General features: G+C 32.8%; 1 protein-coding gene across 4 annotated transcripts; it reads left to right on the top strand.

Moving 5' to 3' along the window:
- Positions 1–1529: 1529 nt before the first annotated feature.
- LOC129307195 (ankyrin repeat-containing protein ITN1-like) lies at positions 1530–6416 on the top strand. 4 transcript variants are annotated; one of them, XM_054948080.1, is made up of 7 exons: positions 1530–1633; positions 1833–1914; positions 2849–2972; positions 4291–4716; positions 4946–5089; positions 5289–5710; positions 5791–6416. In XM_054948080.1, the coding sequence occupies exons 3-7, from the start codon at positions 2855–2857 to the stop codon at positions 6403–6405; spliced, it is 1725 nt and encodes a 574-aa protein (XP_054804055.1). In that variant the 5' UTR covers positions 1530–1633; positions 1833–1914; positions 2849–2854; the 3' UTR covers positions 6406–6416. The 4 variants fall into 4 exon arrangements, with proteins under 4 accessions (XP_054804055.1, XP_054804057.1, XP_054804053.1 ...); XM_054948082.1 differs by having other exon boundaries at positions 4234–4716; positions 5595–5710; XM_054948078.1 differs by having other exon boundaries at positions 4234–4716.
- Positions 6417–17707: the final 11291 nt, after the last annotated feature.

The following is a 17707-nucleotide window of genomic DNA, read 5'->3' as shown; positions in this document are numbered from 1 at the left end:
CTTTTAAATGACCAGCGCCAGGCGAGTTTGATTGAGGAATAAAACTTAAAATCAAATGAATAATCTCACCTCCGCTTGATGTGTCGAATGCCAAAGTCTTGCCTCATCTGACCACCATCAGATGATTGTTCCCCAGCGGTAACCATTCTAGAGCCATCAAACGCTCTTTTCCGGCATCCACCTAGGCTCTTTTCTGGCGTTGTTGTTGTGGGGTCTATGGGTCCCAATTGTAATGGGGTTGTTGTGTCCTAAAAAATGAGGGTCCAGGTCTTTTTAATTTGGGCGTCTCCTGTTAATCGTTTAAAAGTTCAAGTCATCCTTTTTTATTTCATCTAATAGAAACATTTTTTTAAATTTTTACTTATTAAAAAATTCATATTAATATCACTTTGATATATAACTACAAATTAACTGTATTAATGGTGTTAATGGACATATCAACATTTTTAATATTATTTGTGCTATGTCAACATTTCTATTAAAATATAAGAACCGAGCTTTTAAATGAAAAGAATATAGCAACCTGAAATACTTTAAAAAAAAAAAACTAAGACTTATAACGAAACTTGAGGATTAAAAGTAATATAAAAGAAAATATAATCACAGGCGTGTCTCTCCCTTCCCACCCTTGCCACCTCGAGCCCTTCAATTCTTCCTGGGGCTTCCATTAAATATTTAATTTCTCTGGCTTTGCTCTTATGTTTTTATGGGCAAAAGCGACACTTGAGGAGTAGGACTGTATATTCCCGCCCCATGTGCTCTCCCTTCCTTTTAACTTACTTATCTTATCGTTTATATTCTTACATGCTCATGATTTTTGTATCCCTTTTTATTTTTTTTCCTGTTCCAAAACAAAAAAAATAGATAAATTAAACTGATTATGAACTAATTCTAAAGCTATTTTAACTAAAATCACGAACACATATTATTTGTTTTCACGATAAAATTTGACATTTTTTTTCCTTGGGTTGTGTTATCTCATGTTTGGTTTTTGTGTGATGCATTGTTTTGGGCTTACACCCCGCCTTCAAAGAACTCGGTAAGGACAAGAAATTTAATGAATTCATAGCATTGATCAGTTTTCTTCCAAAATAATGGGACCCATATAAAGAAGATCAAAAGGATGGAAAACACTGTTGTTTGTCTCTCTATGTCTTGCTTAATTTAGTTATATATTAGAATTTACTTAATGCTTCACAATCATGAACAAGAATCAATAAACTGAATTAACCTGACCACTTATTGAACAGTACATTGTTGGATCCTAGGTCGACAATAAAATGTTTTGTTAATGACCAGCCTAATATACAATTCGGCTATGATTTTAATCTTTAACTTTTAAACCATTACCTTATTGGTTTCATAACTGGTATATTTTTCAGCAGCTTAGTGTTGTTTAATTTAATAATTGGAAATTGGAAATGACTTGGCGTTGACATTGACGAAGAAGAACCAACCTCGTAGGTTCTCTTATCCCCAGATCCTTATAATTAAATCCGTCACGGCTTTCTTCCCCACAGCATCCTCAAGTTTGTTTTGTAGAAGCAACATTATTACAGTAATTTTATCTCACTCCAAAAGGATCAAGCGATCTCACTCTACAAGCAAAGAACATATAAAGCCATTCAATAAGGTATTTTACTGTCTTCCTTCTCTATCCTTCATTTACAGATGCTTCTTTCATCATCAAAGATAGCGCCGGTTTTCTTTTGTTTTGTTTTTCGGTAAGCTTAAGGAAGCCGGTTGTCTTCAAATATCTTTGGAATCATTTAAATCTCATTTTCTGAGCACACAGTCCAAGTTTCGTTATTTTTCTGTTATCTTTTCCCCAGGAAACTAACCGCTTGATTCTAGAAGCTGGTTCATAGGCAAGTGCCGAAAGAGGAAAATTTCCTCCATTCAATCGATTCCCAGGTATTGAGGTTTATTTTGCCGGAGTTTTCTTATATATACATATATATTGCCAGATCACGTAGATATATTTATCTAAAGAAATACATATTTTATCAGAAATATAATGAATGGCGATTTGATAGTAGATATTTAATTTGAAGAAAACTTTGGTGGAAGAGCTATTTCCGTACCATAGAGTAGTGTATATCGAACAAAGCTGGACCACAAAACCACAAAAACTATTGGTCTGGCGAAGTCATCAGCGGGACCATTGATACAGTAGAGCTGCTTCCTAGAAATTGCTTAATTTTGACGTCAACTGTCCATGATTTGTCATCATCAATAATTGAATAATTCATCCAACGTCCTTGTTATAGTGAACGTACTTGGGTCCCGTTTTCTTCAATTTTTTAGAATTCGTAAAGATAACAATTTTATAGTAATTTTTATATATAAGCATATTTTGATTTTATTTCAATATTATTATGTTTGGTTGTCGTCTCTAATTACTATATGATAATTATCCTTTACGAATTAGAAATATAGTGTTGTAACCTCATACATGTCATTTCCTATTTACATTGCTTTATTACTTTACCCATTACCCCCTCTTAGAAAACTCTATTTATGATTCTTTATCACAACATTTCATTATATTCCTTTTCCATCATTTTTAGCAACCAGTCCTTGGTTTTAATCAGGGTAATAAAGTATTTTGTCTCCTTAAATTTTGTTACTTGTCAATATCACATCTCTATATAGAAGTTATGATGAGGAGCCACAATATTTACCAATCTTGAAACAGTACATCTTATATGAATCTTGGATTCCTTTTAGATATACATGCAACCCACTGGAGTTAGTAAAAAAAAAGTAAACATGCTAATGACAAAAATCAACACAAATGTATAGTTAACTACGAAAGTGTTAATAATGTGTCCGATTTTGCTTGCAGATAAATATGGATGCGCCAAATGGATATCTAGCGAATCCTCCTGAAGGACCGAATCGCATCCAATTACTAAGAGTCGATTCAGCTACTTTTAGGAGACCTTCCCTTCATCTTTTGGAGGATACAAGTAACTACGATCTCTCTAAAATCTTAAATATAAAACTGATATGTGTGTTCAATTTTTTTGTGGTTCCTCATAATTTACTTAAATTTCTTATGAGGAAGATGATGGAATCCTTTATAATATGGATTTAGCTCCATATATAGACAGGTGACTCGTACTCATTGATGAATGGGGTTCTATAATAAAAATTACAAGACTTGGGACAAGATGAAGCAATTTCTTCTTCTTTGAAAATGACTTTCTCCCCCTAACTACTGTGTGAACAAACATTGTTCTGATCAATTCATACAGAGAAAAGACTACTTTTAGTCCTGCACTTTGTTTGGATTTTAGTTTAGTTCCTACACTTTATTTTTAGTTCCAGGTCCCTACACTTTTCTCTATCTACAAAATTGGTGTCTACATTTTCAAAAGGATATTAACATGGCATAAACGGTATTAATAATGCTGATATGTCTATTAACACTATTAATTTTGTGCTTACATATCCAAATGATATTGGCATGGAATTATTTAATAAGCAAAAATTAAAAAGAGCCTACATCAAATGAAATAAAAAGACTGACCAAGACTTTTTAAATGATCAAGAAAACATATACACAAATTCCATGTAGGTTTTTTTTTTAAAAAAAGGATTTCTTATTAAAAATTGTATATCAGCATCAGTTTGACACATAAGTATAAAATTAACAGTGTTAATTGATATGTCAACATTATTTACATTGTTTGCACTATGTCAATGTTCATCTAAAAATGTAGGGACCAACATTGTGGATGGAGGAAATTGTATGTACTTGGAACATTAAAAAAAAAAAAATCTAGAGACCTATACCAAAACTTAAACAAAGTGTAGGGGCCCAATATAGTGCTTTTCCATCAATGTATTAAGAATTCTTGACTCATATCTCATAAAATAGTGGGTTCCATCTCATTGTTGATATCAATCAAGATCTTGATTGCAGTTAATTTGTAAGTATTTTCTTAACAATGAGGCTTGTGCTGTTCTTGGTGGCTCTTAAAACGCATTAATTCATCCAAAATTTTCTTGTAATTAAAAATAATTTATTGTTTGCCATGAGGGTTAGAAATCGATGCACGATTAATCTGTTGAGGGAAAAAATGATTGCTAATAATTAGTTCAACGTACTAAAGCCATTTATTATACATGAAAGACAGTCTGAGATCAATTTACATTTGTCAAAAAATTGAATGAGAATTTCACTATCAAGTTACTTTTGAAACACATGTTACTTGCTTGTTTCAGGGGAGGGTAGAATCCATTACCTTAAATTATGTGTGCCTCTTTACAAATATGCATTAGAAGGAAATTGGGAGAAAGCTAAGCCCATGTTGTTAAGTCATGAGAGAATGCTTATGAATGCTGCTATAGCAAAAGGATATCCAACAGTACTTCATGTAGCAGCAGGAGCAGGACATTTTCACTTTGTGAAGGAGCTTGTGAACTTGATGAATGAGAGTGACTTGGATTTACAAGACTCTAGGGGAAACACTGCTTTCTGCTTTGCTGCTGCTGCAGGAAACTTGGATATTGTTAAGTTATTGTGGGAAAAAAATCCATTCTTGCTAAACATTAGAGGTGGAAATGGCTTCACTCCTCTTCATTTTGCTGCAATACAAGGAAGAGCTGATATGACATGGTATCTATACTCTAAAATTGATGAATTAGCTTTTGAAGAAGCAGACAGGAATAAGTTATTCCTCACTTGCATCGACAGTGGCATTTATGGTAAGTATTATATGTTTCCTAAATATAAACCAGGAATACATACGCTCATTATGAGTGAACGTAATTGGTAAAGCATGACCAAGCATTTGATAAACTTGGTTTATTTTTTATTATTATTATTATTATTTTTTGCATGCAAACTTCTTTTAGCTTGATATATAGCTCTATATTTATAATTAAATTATGCGACAGCATTTGCGCTTCTTGACTACCTTTTGAAATTTCTTAGATTTAGCGCTGAAAATGTTGAAAGATAAGCAAGAACTTGCATTGGCAACAAATGAAGAAGGGATGACAGGTTTGCATATCATGGCTCAGAAGACAACAGATTTGGGTCATCATAGTCCAGAACATCAAAATCTCATAAGTTCAGGTAATTAGCCACTGTAATTACTTGCTAGGATGACCGGAAAATTAGTCTCAACTGACTATACCTAACAATATGCATGTTTATTATAAAATAAATATTTTTAATATGTGTATATTGTGGCTAAAAATCATAGACTGTCCCAACGTATTGCTTAACATTAGCTTTAACTTATTCATCGGTTCATCAAAATATTATATCCCAGGAACGAAGCACGGTGTTGCTCTCCAACTTGTTCATTCTCTCTGGCGAGGAATTCTCAATCTTGTAAGATCAGAGGAAGACATGAGAAAAATAATAAATGAGCCATCACGACTATTGTTTGATGCGACAAAATTTGGAAATTTTGACTTTTTAGCCCAGCTTATGAGATCTTACCCTGATTTAGTATGGGAATTGGATGACCAAAAGCGAAGCATAATTCACATTGCTGTTTCACATCGTCATCCTAACATCTTCAATCTTATCCATGATATAAGTGCAAATAAGGATATCATATTGTCATATGTAGACGAAGATGATGGAAACAATATATTACATTTGGCTGCAAAGTTAGCACCGGCTGATAGACTTGAATTGGTCTCTGGGGCGGCTTTTCAAATGAAGCTCGAACTGTTATGGTTTGAGGTACTTCTTCCTTACCAACTATGAAATGGTTTATATGATCCCATGGTTTACAAGCTTTTGACAACCCTTTGACATTGTAGGAGGTGAAGAAGATAATGTTACCATCATATGTGAAGATGAAAAACTCAAATGGTGAAACTCCTCGTGATTTATTCACTAGGGAGCATGCATCATTGAGGAAAGATGCTGAGTCATGGACAAAGAGAACAGCTAACTCTTGCATGGTTGTTTCAACTCTTATTGCTACTGGAGTGTTCTCTGCTGCATTTAGCATACCAGGTGGTATCAACGATAATTCAGGAACACCCAATTATTTATGGAAACGATCCTTTATGATATTTGCAATATCAGATGCTATTGCATTTATTTCATCTTCAGCCTCCATACTTGTCTTCTTGTCTATCCTTATCTCACGTTATGCTGAGTATGACTTTTATAAGTCTCTTCCCTCAAGGCTGATACTTGGATTGGTAACTCTCTTCATGTCCATAACAAGCATGATGATAGCATTTAGTAGTGCCGTCTTCGTAACATATGAGCATGGCTTAAAGTGGGTTCCTGGCTTCATTTCTGTGATTTCATTTTTGCCAATAATCATATTTTTGTTCCTTCAATTTCGACTTTTTTATGATATTGTTCGCTCAACATATTGTGTAAGGTCTCTATTTCGACCAAGCAAGCATATGCTTTACTAACAAATAAAGGCCAATTAAATGTTGTTGTATATATGCATGTTGTACCTCAATTTTTAATATGTATTTTGGTCTCTCATTTGGCAATGTATAAGTAATATTTATATATTATCAATCACTATGTAATTATTTAAGGAATCCATTGGCTTATTAACATGTAGGAATTGATACTAGATATGGTTATTTTTGTAAGTATAAAGAGTAGGATTCATTGATAACAAAAAATATCTCTCCTAAAATATTGAGAGCAAATGATAAACTTTTCCCAACTAAATTTTCATGCTGCCCCCCAAAAAAAGAAAAAGAGGAATGACTGGTATGAGATATTTACCAGAACTCACATCCCTAAAGCCTTAAATTGAAAAATTGTTCCATTTTTAAAACATAATTATATTTATATTGAAATTATGATATTCTAAGTAATTTTAATTCAAATAGACTTTAATACTTTTGTAAAAATTTTGACAAAACCTTTGCTATAACTAAGACCTTTCAAAAATTATACAACACAAGATTTCAAGTAAAATATCATAATAATTGGAAGTTCATCTCCTTTCAGCCAGCATATAGAGTATATAATTAAATAAAGACCCTAATTATTATTTATGTGAAGCAAAAATTAAGTTGATATTATCAAATTAACAAATTCAAATTTTACATCAAACGAAATCTTAATTCATAGCTCTTCCACTTTAAATTAGAATAAACCCATTAATCATTAGCAAGAGTTCAATGTCAGTTATAGTATCTGAGGCCAAAATAATTTTGTAGTAAATAACGTTCCAATTTAATATTTAAAAAAATGAAGGAGGAGAATATTTATGAATCCAATATGAAAAATAACCATTAACATTCTAAAACTCATATTGTATAATTCAAACAATCATATATGAATTCAATCAAATATATATATATATATATATATTAATTTATAGATAATACAGAAATCAAGTTCAACTTTTCAAGCTACAATCTCTATCTTAAAACAATTGAGTTATATAATTCACCCTATAAAATTATATATGATCAAACAATAGTTTGCTTAATAGAATAAATTTTAAAACAATAAGTTTCCAAAAATTCATGTTTTAGTGGGACTGTTAGAATAATTAACAAGCATTGACCTACAATCCACAAGGATAAGTAACCAACAAGCATGGACACATAATTCACAAGAGTAAGTAACTAATATATTTGGACACATAGTCTATCAGGGTAAATAACTAACAGGCATAGCTTAAAGTCATGAAGTAATTAAGTACACTTAGAAGTCACAAAACAAGTGTAGGCATAAAACCCATGAATAACAAGTGTGAGCATTAAACTCATGAATAACAAGTGTGATACTCACAAATACCAAGATAGCTAGGATTTAATTATGGCATGCCAAGGATTAACAGTACTGCTATTAGTAACCAACGTTTTGATTCAATCCCACATTATAAATCAAGCATGCATGGGTCAATAAAATCAACATATTATTTTATGTTATTTTTCAACATTTTTCACCGTACTCAAGATAAAATATTTCATTTGTGTATATCCTATACATGAATCATGATGGCTAATCATTCTTTAAGCACACAATCAAACAATATTAATGTAACAAATATTTTTAGATATTCATGTTAAAATAAATAATTCCAATTCTTTCTATAAAATCTAATATAATGACAACACTTCCATATATAATAGTTGAGAATAGAATTAAGATGGTAAACCATTAATAAGAATAAATTAAAAATACTCTATCTTTTAATAGAATAGGTAGTACATGAATACACTCTATCAATGTTTTTAAGAAATTGAATTGCTATCAAGTCATTAGGATGCTATTCACATATTTGTTGAATTTCAAAATCCAAAGATTTATTTCTCAACTTTTACCAATATCCTCTTTCTCCACACATCTTGATTGAATATATAAATAAAGACTTTAATTAATTCCTGCGAATTATATAAACTTCTTCCCACTACTAATGCCACTCCAATTGATTTCAACCAGTCAAAATTTCCAAAACACCACAATTCATATTTTAAAATTCCACCAAGCACATCATCATTATAACACCAAATTCTTTCATTTTACTTTAGGCATAGTAATTATTTAATTGAGATGTGATCCTTTATTAGACCTTTTTAACAAACATTAATGTGCATTAATTTCCAATCCATCTAAACAAACTTTCTAATCTTCAATCTCTTGCACAACAATTTCCAAACATCCGAATATAACTTCTAAAATGATACCATAACTTATAATTTATCAACCATATAACCCTCAAGAATCCAGAATTCAGATAATCTCCTAATAACTTCTTAGATAGGTTCTTTCTCACTACCTAGTTTAGATTCACAAATAAGAAATATCTAAGTTAGTTTGTGCTTGTTGTGAGATTAACAAAGATGCATAAACATATTCATTCAAGCAAGGCAATATCTAAATTATAATTTCCAAATTCCTTTGCTCTCTCTAAACACCCAACAACATAAAAAATTTATAAAATACATAATCAAACAAAACTCCTTCAAACATACATTTTATCGAACATCTTGTAGGCGTTAATTCTTAAACTAATATTGAAGTTCTTTTTCTTCAATTTCATTGCCTAAAAATTTAAAATAATAATATTGGAATCCATCAACCTCCCAATTTCCATTCTTTTAACAAAAAAAAAAGCAAATTTTGACTTAGAGAAACCAAATCTATTTATGTAAAATAATTATAACAAAATTGCCACTAAAAACATGCATCATACTAAATTTCAATCATAGGTACTCACAAGTTTCCCCTTTCTCAACACATTTGTGCAAAACAATTAAACAAGGAATGGGAATCAAAATTTTCATCCACCCAAACACATACACACATAGAGAGTCGATGCAAGAAGGGAAGGGAAAATTTGAAATCCTTTACCTCCAATTAGGAGCAACTAAAGAGGAAACTAAAAGTTGGTTGAGGAAAATGAAGACAGAAACCAATGAACCACAGCTACTCACAGGAGCCTGATAGTGGCGTTGGACTAAGAAGAAGAGATGAAAGATGAACAAATACACACGACATTGAATGTAACATCTTGAATTTCTAATCCTACGTTAATGACTGATTATGGAATGAATTAGTGATTTAATGTAGGATTAGGGTTTTGGAAAGCAAAGTGTTATATTGACTCTTTAGGATGTTATTTGACTAGATATGAGTAGAAAAGTGGAATCCCGAAGCAGAGTTTGTGAGCATCATAAGGATTTCCTTCACTGTGCCACACGTCATAGTGGAGGATGTATGTGTCGTGGTATATGGTGTAGAACTTTGATAAGTAAGGATGTGTCTAGCTCATGAAATAGAAGGGAAGAACAATAAAGAAAGGTTCAGGCATGGAGAAGAGAAGGGACTGTGCTAGGGCATTGGTTTTTGGGAGTAAGAGCAACATTTTTAACCTATTAGTTATCGGGTAAGTCTCATTCTGCCTTAACCTTTGATTCTACCTTATTTTCTCTTAGTTTTAACTAGTGAGAAATTGAATTCAGAAGTTTTAAGGAGTTGATTTCTTACCCTACAGTAATAGAAAGGTTCTCTGAAACTAAACTAGTACTTTGTGACTAGTTTGAGTCGGAACGATAGAGCTTTGAAGCTATAGGAACAATTTGACCTAATTTAGAGAGAGGGTAGTGAGAGAAATTTAGCTAGGTAAAGATTAAAGTTTGTAATGAGGGGTAATCAGTTGTGATACACGTGATCAAGTATGAAATTGTGGAATTGATAGCAATTAGGTGCTTAATTGCGATAATTGGCACTTTTTGTCAATAATGAAATTGACTTTGAATGCCAATTTTATGTAGATTCTAGTGTGTGACATATAAATAAGCGAAGAGAGATTTAAGTAAGGAAATTACACAGGTAACCCTTTTTATCAAATAGAAGGGTTGAGGTAACCATATAGTTTATTTTGTTTACTAACTATTATAACTGTGTTGAAGTAAATATGAAATAGTAAGTTTGTTGTTTTATGAGTTTTATGCATGATTTGATATTGTAAATAATTTTAGCATGAACATCGGTTTGTGAAATGAAATTTAAAAGGGTATTAGTTTTGATTGATATATATGCTATGTATAAAAGTGTATATTATGAAAATGTGAAAGAAAGCAGTGAAAATTATGAAACAGAGCATAATCATAGGGGGTGGGAGTTCACCTAGGATATGTGGGGATATGTGTGTGTGGAGATGTGACTGAAAAATTTATATCATCATGCTAGCACTATGAGACATCCTGTGCAGCATTATATGGGTTGTTATCATAGGTAAGTTGGTACAACATACTATGTGACTGTAACTATGGGACATTCAAGCAGTCTAGCAACTCCTTAGTCCCTGTTAAGGTATGGTTAGGAGTCAAGGATGCTTCTATCACAAGTGTATGAAGAGGAAAACCATAGTCTATAGGTGAGTTTGATTACCTTTGGCTAGGTGTTTCTACCATCAAAAGTGTTCTTGGATTAATGAGTGATTGATCTATTAGAGCTTATAGTTTTGTGTCAAGGAGCATTAGAGGTTCGGTGGTTAGATGATCATGCTAATGTGTAATTGTGTCGAATTCCTTTAAAAAGATGAAATTTCTTCATACTTTGATATAAATTTGATATTACCCTAGTTTTGCTACTTTGGCATTGTTATTTATGATAATAAATATTTAACAGACTATATTAGTTATTGAGATTTTTATCTCACCTGTGGTTCTGGCACTATATTTTTCAAGTTCTGGCATTAGTGGTTTAAAGGGAAAAAACATTGGCTAATTAAGATCTCTCTCTAAGCCTTTGTAAGGATTTGGTGTAATGAACTTGTGTGTTATTCGATAAAAATGTGTATAAGTTGCCTTAGGATTCAAACATGTGTATAGTGTGTTGTTAGTTGGCTTTTGAGCCCCTAGCCCTTTGTATATGCGTGAATGGTGAAATCTAACCTCCTCTTATATCTACTCAATATAGAAGAAGACTACGGTGTTACCACTGCCTTGCATCAATTACGCTAGTCAAAATTTATTTCAAAAGTTTCAATCAAAGACTTGTTTTGTAAAATTAATCAATTCCTAACACATTCAGAGAAAAACACAGTGGAAGTAAATCATACACTCCTTAAATATATAATAGACATAACCCACCAGTATTCCTATCCCAATTGCATGCGTTACAACATATAAATAAAATTGAAATTTGGTCCGTGCACTACAGCATGTGGCACAAAGCCACATGCTCACCTTTTCTGTGTCGTGTACCATGGCATGTGTCACCATGCACTGCGGCGTGCTTGTTCGAATTTCTGCTGTCATTTTGATAGCAAAAATGATAAACTTCTGGTGTGTGCCGTTTCCATATACGACATCTAATTGGAGTGATTCAAGTGCCTACATGAAGTTTAGCTCGTATACTAACTAATGAGATAGGTTTAGATATGATCTAACGATCCGATCAAAATTTAGGCACTTAGGTGCAAAAAGTTATTTTTTCTGAAAATTTTGTGCACCTAAGCGCTTAAATATATCCCTTTCTCTCATTAGACTACATTAGGCCTTGAACTAAGTCCAAAATGATTTAAGACACCTGGTTGACCACAATTAATCACAATTATACTCATATATCAAAATTTGACCCTTCTTCAGCCAATTTTCAAAATTCACTAGCTTTATAAACTTTGTCATTTCTTGGCATAATTTAGCCCACTTAGCTATTTCTCAACCCATGCATATACAATCATATTCATAACACAATCTTAGCCCCTAAATTACTTATTTCATCATAATTTATCCCTTGGCTTAAGATTCACCAACACAAAATTATTTCAACAACATATACTTAAATTATAGCCCTTTTATTTCAAACAACACATATACATATAATCGGGCTTGATTTCATAAAATATCAATTCAATACAAGTATGTATCCCTATAGCAACTCATATATACTTATATATACACTCTTAGTTCAGTTCATTACACAACCTCAGAGTATACAGCTTTACAAGTCAAACCGGGTCTAGATTCTCTTCCCTTACCCTGATCACTTCCCATTCCTGAAAACATGTAACCACAGGGGTGAGATAAAAATCTCAGTAATAGAATAACTTACTCCTATTGACTATCACATGCAACAATATGAAAGTAAACATAGTATATCATCAAAACCTCATAAAATAGTATATATATCACATATCTTATTTCATTTTTAACTTTTCATCAATCACAAAGGATTCCATGTTATCTTAAGATATTTCATCATATCACATAACATACTAGCATGATTTTTACTAACCAAACCTCCAAATCACCTAAAATCATAAGCTCATCTTAGACCAATGTACACTCTTATTAGTCTTGAGCTCACCTACAGTGGTAGAATTACCCGATCAAAGATGTTCTAGTGCACAATACGGACTATGGTTTCCCCTAATACACATAATGAGGCATCATTGACTCCAACACCGTATTGCAAAGATACTAAGGAGTCTCTCATTTCCAACACTGTACCTGAATAGGAATTAAGGAGATCTTCTCCAACATCACACCTTTCAAGGCACTAACGAGAATTGTTTCCAACACTGCACCCTAACGAGTACTAAGGAAACCTTACTACATGGTCTTTATCATCTCCTACACTCGGGTGAACTCCCACCCTTATGATCATACTTTTTTAAACTATTTAAGATCCTCATTTATCATTTAACACTTTCTCACACATAACATGTAACATCCAAAAACTTTAAATCTAAAAAAATTGATTAATTAAGGGATAAATTAGTTAAAAATATGATTAATTTATTTAATTATGTTTTTGGATTGCTAATTGGATTTTTGGGTCATATTTGGCTCTAACTTGAGTTAGGATGAAAGTTAGATCAAGTCGGGAGGCATTAAGGGGAGCAAAATCAACTTGTTGCTTGCTGTGTTGTGAGCCACAGCTTGTGTGGCATGCATTGCGACGCACAGCACAGCAGACAACTTGAAATTTTGGAAATGATCAAAAAAAGTCAGATTTTGTGGTGGGAAACCTAGAGCACAAAGGGGGCAACTTTGAACACTGTTAGGGCATTATTTTAGGAGGATTTTGTAGACAAATTGAGCCTTCAAATGTTCCTACCCTTCTCCTCTACCTTTTCATCTCATTTTCTATGGGATTTAGAAGAGGGAGAAATTTAGTCTAATTAGATTAAGCCATGAGTCTATGTTTTGAAGGTTTCTTTTAACTCTAAAGGTTTGATTTAGGTTTATTAATCTTAGATATGTGGTAATATGAAGCTATTTTGTTGTTTGGTGAAAGTTGGATCAAGCCCTAACTTGATCATGGGGTTTTAAAGTATGATAAGTTGAGATATTAAGTGTTATATTGTGAGAGAGTTAGAGGGAGGCTTAAAGGGATTGTATAAACAAATTCTAATCTCAAGCCTCTTTGTTGAGAATATGAGTGAGAAGTGGGAGAATTGGGAGCTTATTGATAGCTAATAGTGCTTGTGTTAATTGAAAATTAACATATAGTACTTATTGATGTAGATTGTGGTGTGGGAAGACTTACCTTGACACAAGAAGAAATTTAGTACCACGGGTAACCCTTTTAGTAACAAAAGGGTTGAGGTAACTAAATAATTTATATTATTTATTACCTTGTATAAGTTATTCTCAATTTACTTTTCTATGATTTGTTGAGTATATATGTATAAATTCTTTAAAGGTTAACTATTTTAGAAAATGAGTGGAGTACTAATTTGTGAAATTCTATATTTTTGAAGTAAATGACAAAATTTGTTATATTTGTTTGAAAAGTTATTTATGCATGATGAAGTAGAGATATGTAATGAATTGTGGCATATTAGAGGGTGGGAGGTCACCCTAGTGGAGTTAGTGAAGATTAAGTCCATATGGCATTGCTGGCACCTCGGGACACCAGGTGCAGCACTTACTCTTCTTAGTGCCCAAAAAATGGGTGCGGTGTTGGAGACTTATTCTCCTTAGTATCCAAAAGGGTACGAAGTTGGAGATTATGCTCCTTAGCATCCGTAGGATACGGTGTTAGAGTAACGAAACCCCAATTACTTATAATGGGGGAACCAGTAGTCTAGAAGTGGTTTAGGATATCTTGACCGGGTAGTCCTACCATGAATGGTGAGCTTGGGGACCATACATGTGGTTTGGTTCTGTGAAATACCCTACCGGTTTGATCGAGAGTATTGGAGGACCGAATAGATAGGGATGATGCATGTAACTTATGGTGATTTTATATGTTGTGCTTATTTTACTTGATTTAAGGCTTGTCTATAACTTAACATGTTAATCAATAATATAGATTATCTTAGTTAGAGATTTTTATCTCATCCCGTGGTTATCATTTTACAGGTTCCACCAGTGAGACTGAGCTAGGGAGGGAATCAAGCAAGGGCTAGCATACTTGCTACATTCTCATTATAAAGCCTAATTTTGATTTGAGTCATGTTTATAAACTTGTTATATGATATTATATGTTGCCAACTAAGAATGTACATCATTTTGATTGGTTGCACTTGTTTCACATTATGTTATTTTTTGTTTTAGCCCAATATTGTATATCATGTGAAAATGTGGTAATTTTTGTGGTGATGGGCTAAAATGCTATTACAAGTAAAAGGAATGTTTTATCTATGTGGTAAATGTATTTGTAGTGTATTATGTGGCAATAGAGGCCAAATAGTTTATATTGTGTTGTTTTGGTATTTTGGCCATATTGGGTAAAATAGCCATTGAGTGGCCAAATTTTGTATTTGGTATGTTTTTATGTGTTTGAATGCTTACTCAAGTGTATTTTGGTCCATTGCACTTGGTTCAAGCCTTACAATAGGTTAATAGTATAAGTTATGAGTTTTGGGTACTTGGATTCTTGAAAATCGCTTTAAAAATTAACTTTTGCATCTAAGCATCTAAAATTCTCATACGGTGTCAGATCATAATGAAACTTATACCATTAGTTAGCTTGTCGAATAAGCTTTGCATGAGTACTTGAATCACTTTAATCAGATATCAGATGCGGAAATGGTGTGCATTTGAATTTCATCCAAAAAAGCTGTCATGATAATCATGGACACGTGCACCACGGTGCATTTCGCGCAAGCCACGACACACGGTACAGTGAGAAAACTTGGCTTTTTGTGCCACATGCCATAGTGCATGGACCACGAACCATGGTGCATGGACCAAAACACTCAAAAATGACATTTTTGGTCCTATTTTGAAGTGTTTTGCTTCCCAAAACTTTTCTATGCTTCCAATACCTTTATAAATCATTAAGTTTGAGCTCAAACTATCAATTTGAAGGGTTTTTATGGGATCCCAATTATTTCACAATTATTTTTAAAGGATTATTAGTTTTAACCCTTATATTTATAATGTGAGCTTAGGAGAAAATCCTTGCTTCTAATTATAATTGTTTATTGTGATTGTGTGGTGAATTTTGGTAAGTCAAGGTGGACATTACATAACATATACATATAATACTTTTCATTACAAAACACACATTTCCATGCTTATTTCAATCAAAAGCTATTTCACATACAACAATCACTCAATGCTATAAAACATGCTTAGTTTAAAATTATTCCATGCACTACATAACATACTACATATAGTTACAATAAATAGTCAAATAAAGAAAGTTATTCAGTTACTTCAACCCTTCTGTCACTAAAAAAGTTACCCATGCATTTCAACTATCACACAAGCTTATCTCAAGCTTCCTTTATCTACTCGTGCATCTAATATGCCAATTTGAACGCATTTGACACATTTTAGTCATTTAGTCCATTTTGACCAAAAACTCATTTTTTACCACTTAGGGCTATATTCATTCATAAACTCTTTTCCATTTATCCATTTTAAGTCCATGACTACCCAATTACTACTTTACATCACCTCAACTGATCTTATTTCACTTAAATCAGATTTGTGCCCTAACTTTCTCTCTCTAAAGGTTAAAATTGAGCCTACGGGTTTAAAGCTCTATCGTTCAGCTTTAAACTAATCACAAAACTCTAATTTAACTTTTAAGAACCTTTTTATTACTATTGGGCAAGAATTAAACCCCTCAAATTTCCCTATAACTTATTTTTAGAAAAATTTGTGTAGAATGGAAGATAAGTTATATGTAGCTTGCTTGGCAAGTTACCAATCTGAATCACCTTCCACTACTCCAAAATAACTTGTCTTAGCTCCTCAGCCCTTCTCCTTTCTCTATCTCATGTGTTTCTCAATTTTTACTTTTGAAAATCACCCAATTTCATGACTTAAGAAGTGATTTTCTAGTCCATGCGCCACAGTGCATGCAACATGAGCTGTGGCGCATGGCACAGTGAGATTTATTCTCACTACACGTACTTGCTTTGACCTGACATGCATTCCTATCACCCATATCTATTCATATAACACACAAACAAGTCAAAATACCCATTAATTATTTGAATCTCTAATCCTACACTAACTTTCACTTCACCCTCGATTAACCGCTAAACTTAGGATTAAGAAATTCAAGATGTTACATGAAATGATTGAATGGGCTAGTGGATGAATGTGAATATGTGTGAATCTAGAGTATGCATGATGTGTATATAAGGATTTGGCCTTGGATGAGATTAAGAAGGAAAAGTGTAATTTTTTCTAAAAGTGTGATATGGACGGTTTACAGGCCAAATGTGTGTACGTGTATTATATTGTGCAAATGTATGGTTAATCAAGTATGTATTATCCATTTGGACATAGTCAAAGCTCAAGAAGTGGCTATTGACATTTGGTTGTTCAATTTTTGAAAGAAATATCGAGTGGCAAATTTTTCGCATAAAACAGTGAAAATGCACTTGGGTGTTCAATTTTTGAAAGAAATATCAAATTAAAATGAAACTAGTGTCATCAGTTAGATTTTCAAAATAAGATTCATGTGGATGCTTGAACCACCCCAATCGGATATCGAATACAAAAATGGCGCACCTCTAAAATTTGCACCGAAATCTGCAAAATGACGTAAAATTAGCTACACGTGCCGCAGTGCATGTGTCCACATGCCACAGCGTACAGCACATAGCGAGTAGTTATGGTCTCTGCACCACATGCTGCGGTGCATGTGGCATAAGCAACGGCGCACGGTCCCAAATTTGACTTCATTTTATTGAAATGCATATGGTTTCATGGTATTTGATACACGTATACATGTTGCTTCCGTTATGCGTAAGGTTTTATAACTTGAGTAATTTGTGAAATGATTTTGGAAATCTTTTCTTAGCATCCCAAAGTTTTC

The sequence above is a fragment of the Prosopis cineraria genome, unplaced genomic scaffold, assembly GCF_029017545.1.
Source record: "Prosopis cineraria cultivar Desert tree isolate PC_DT_omini unplaced genomic scaffold, ASM2901754v1 PC3, whole genome shotgun sequence".
NCBI classification, from domain to species: domain Eukaryota; kingdom Viridiplantae; phylum Streptophyta; class Magnoliopsida; order Fabales; family Fabaceae; genus Prosopis; species Prosopis cineraria.
This window is presented reverse-complemented; position numbering and strand designations above follow the sequence as displayed.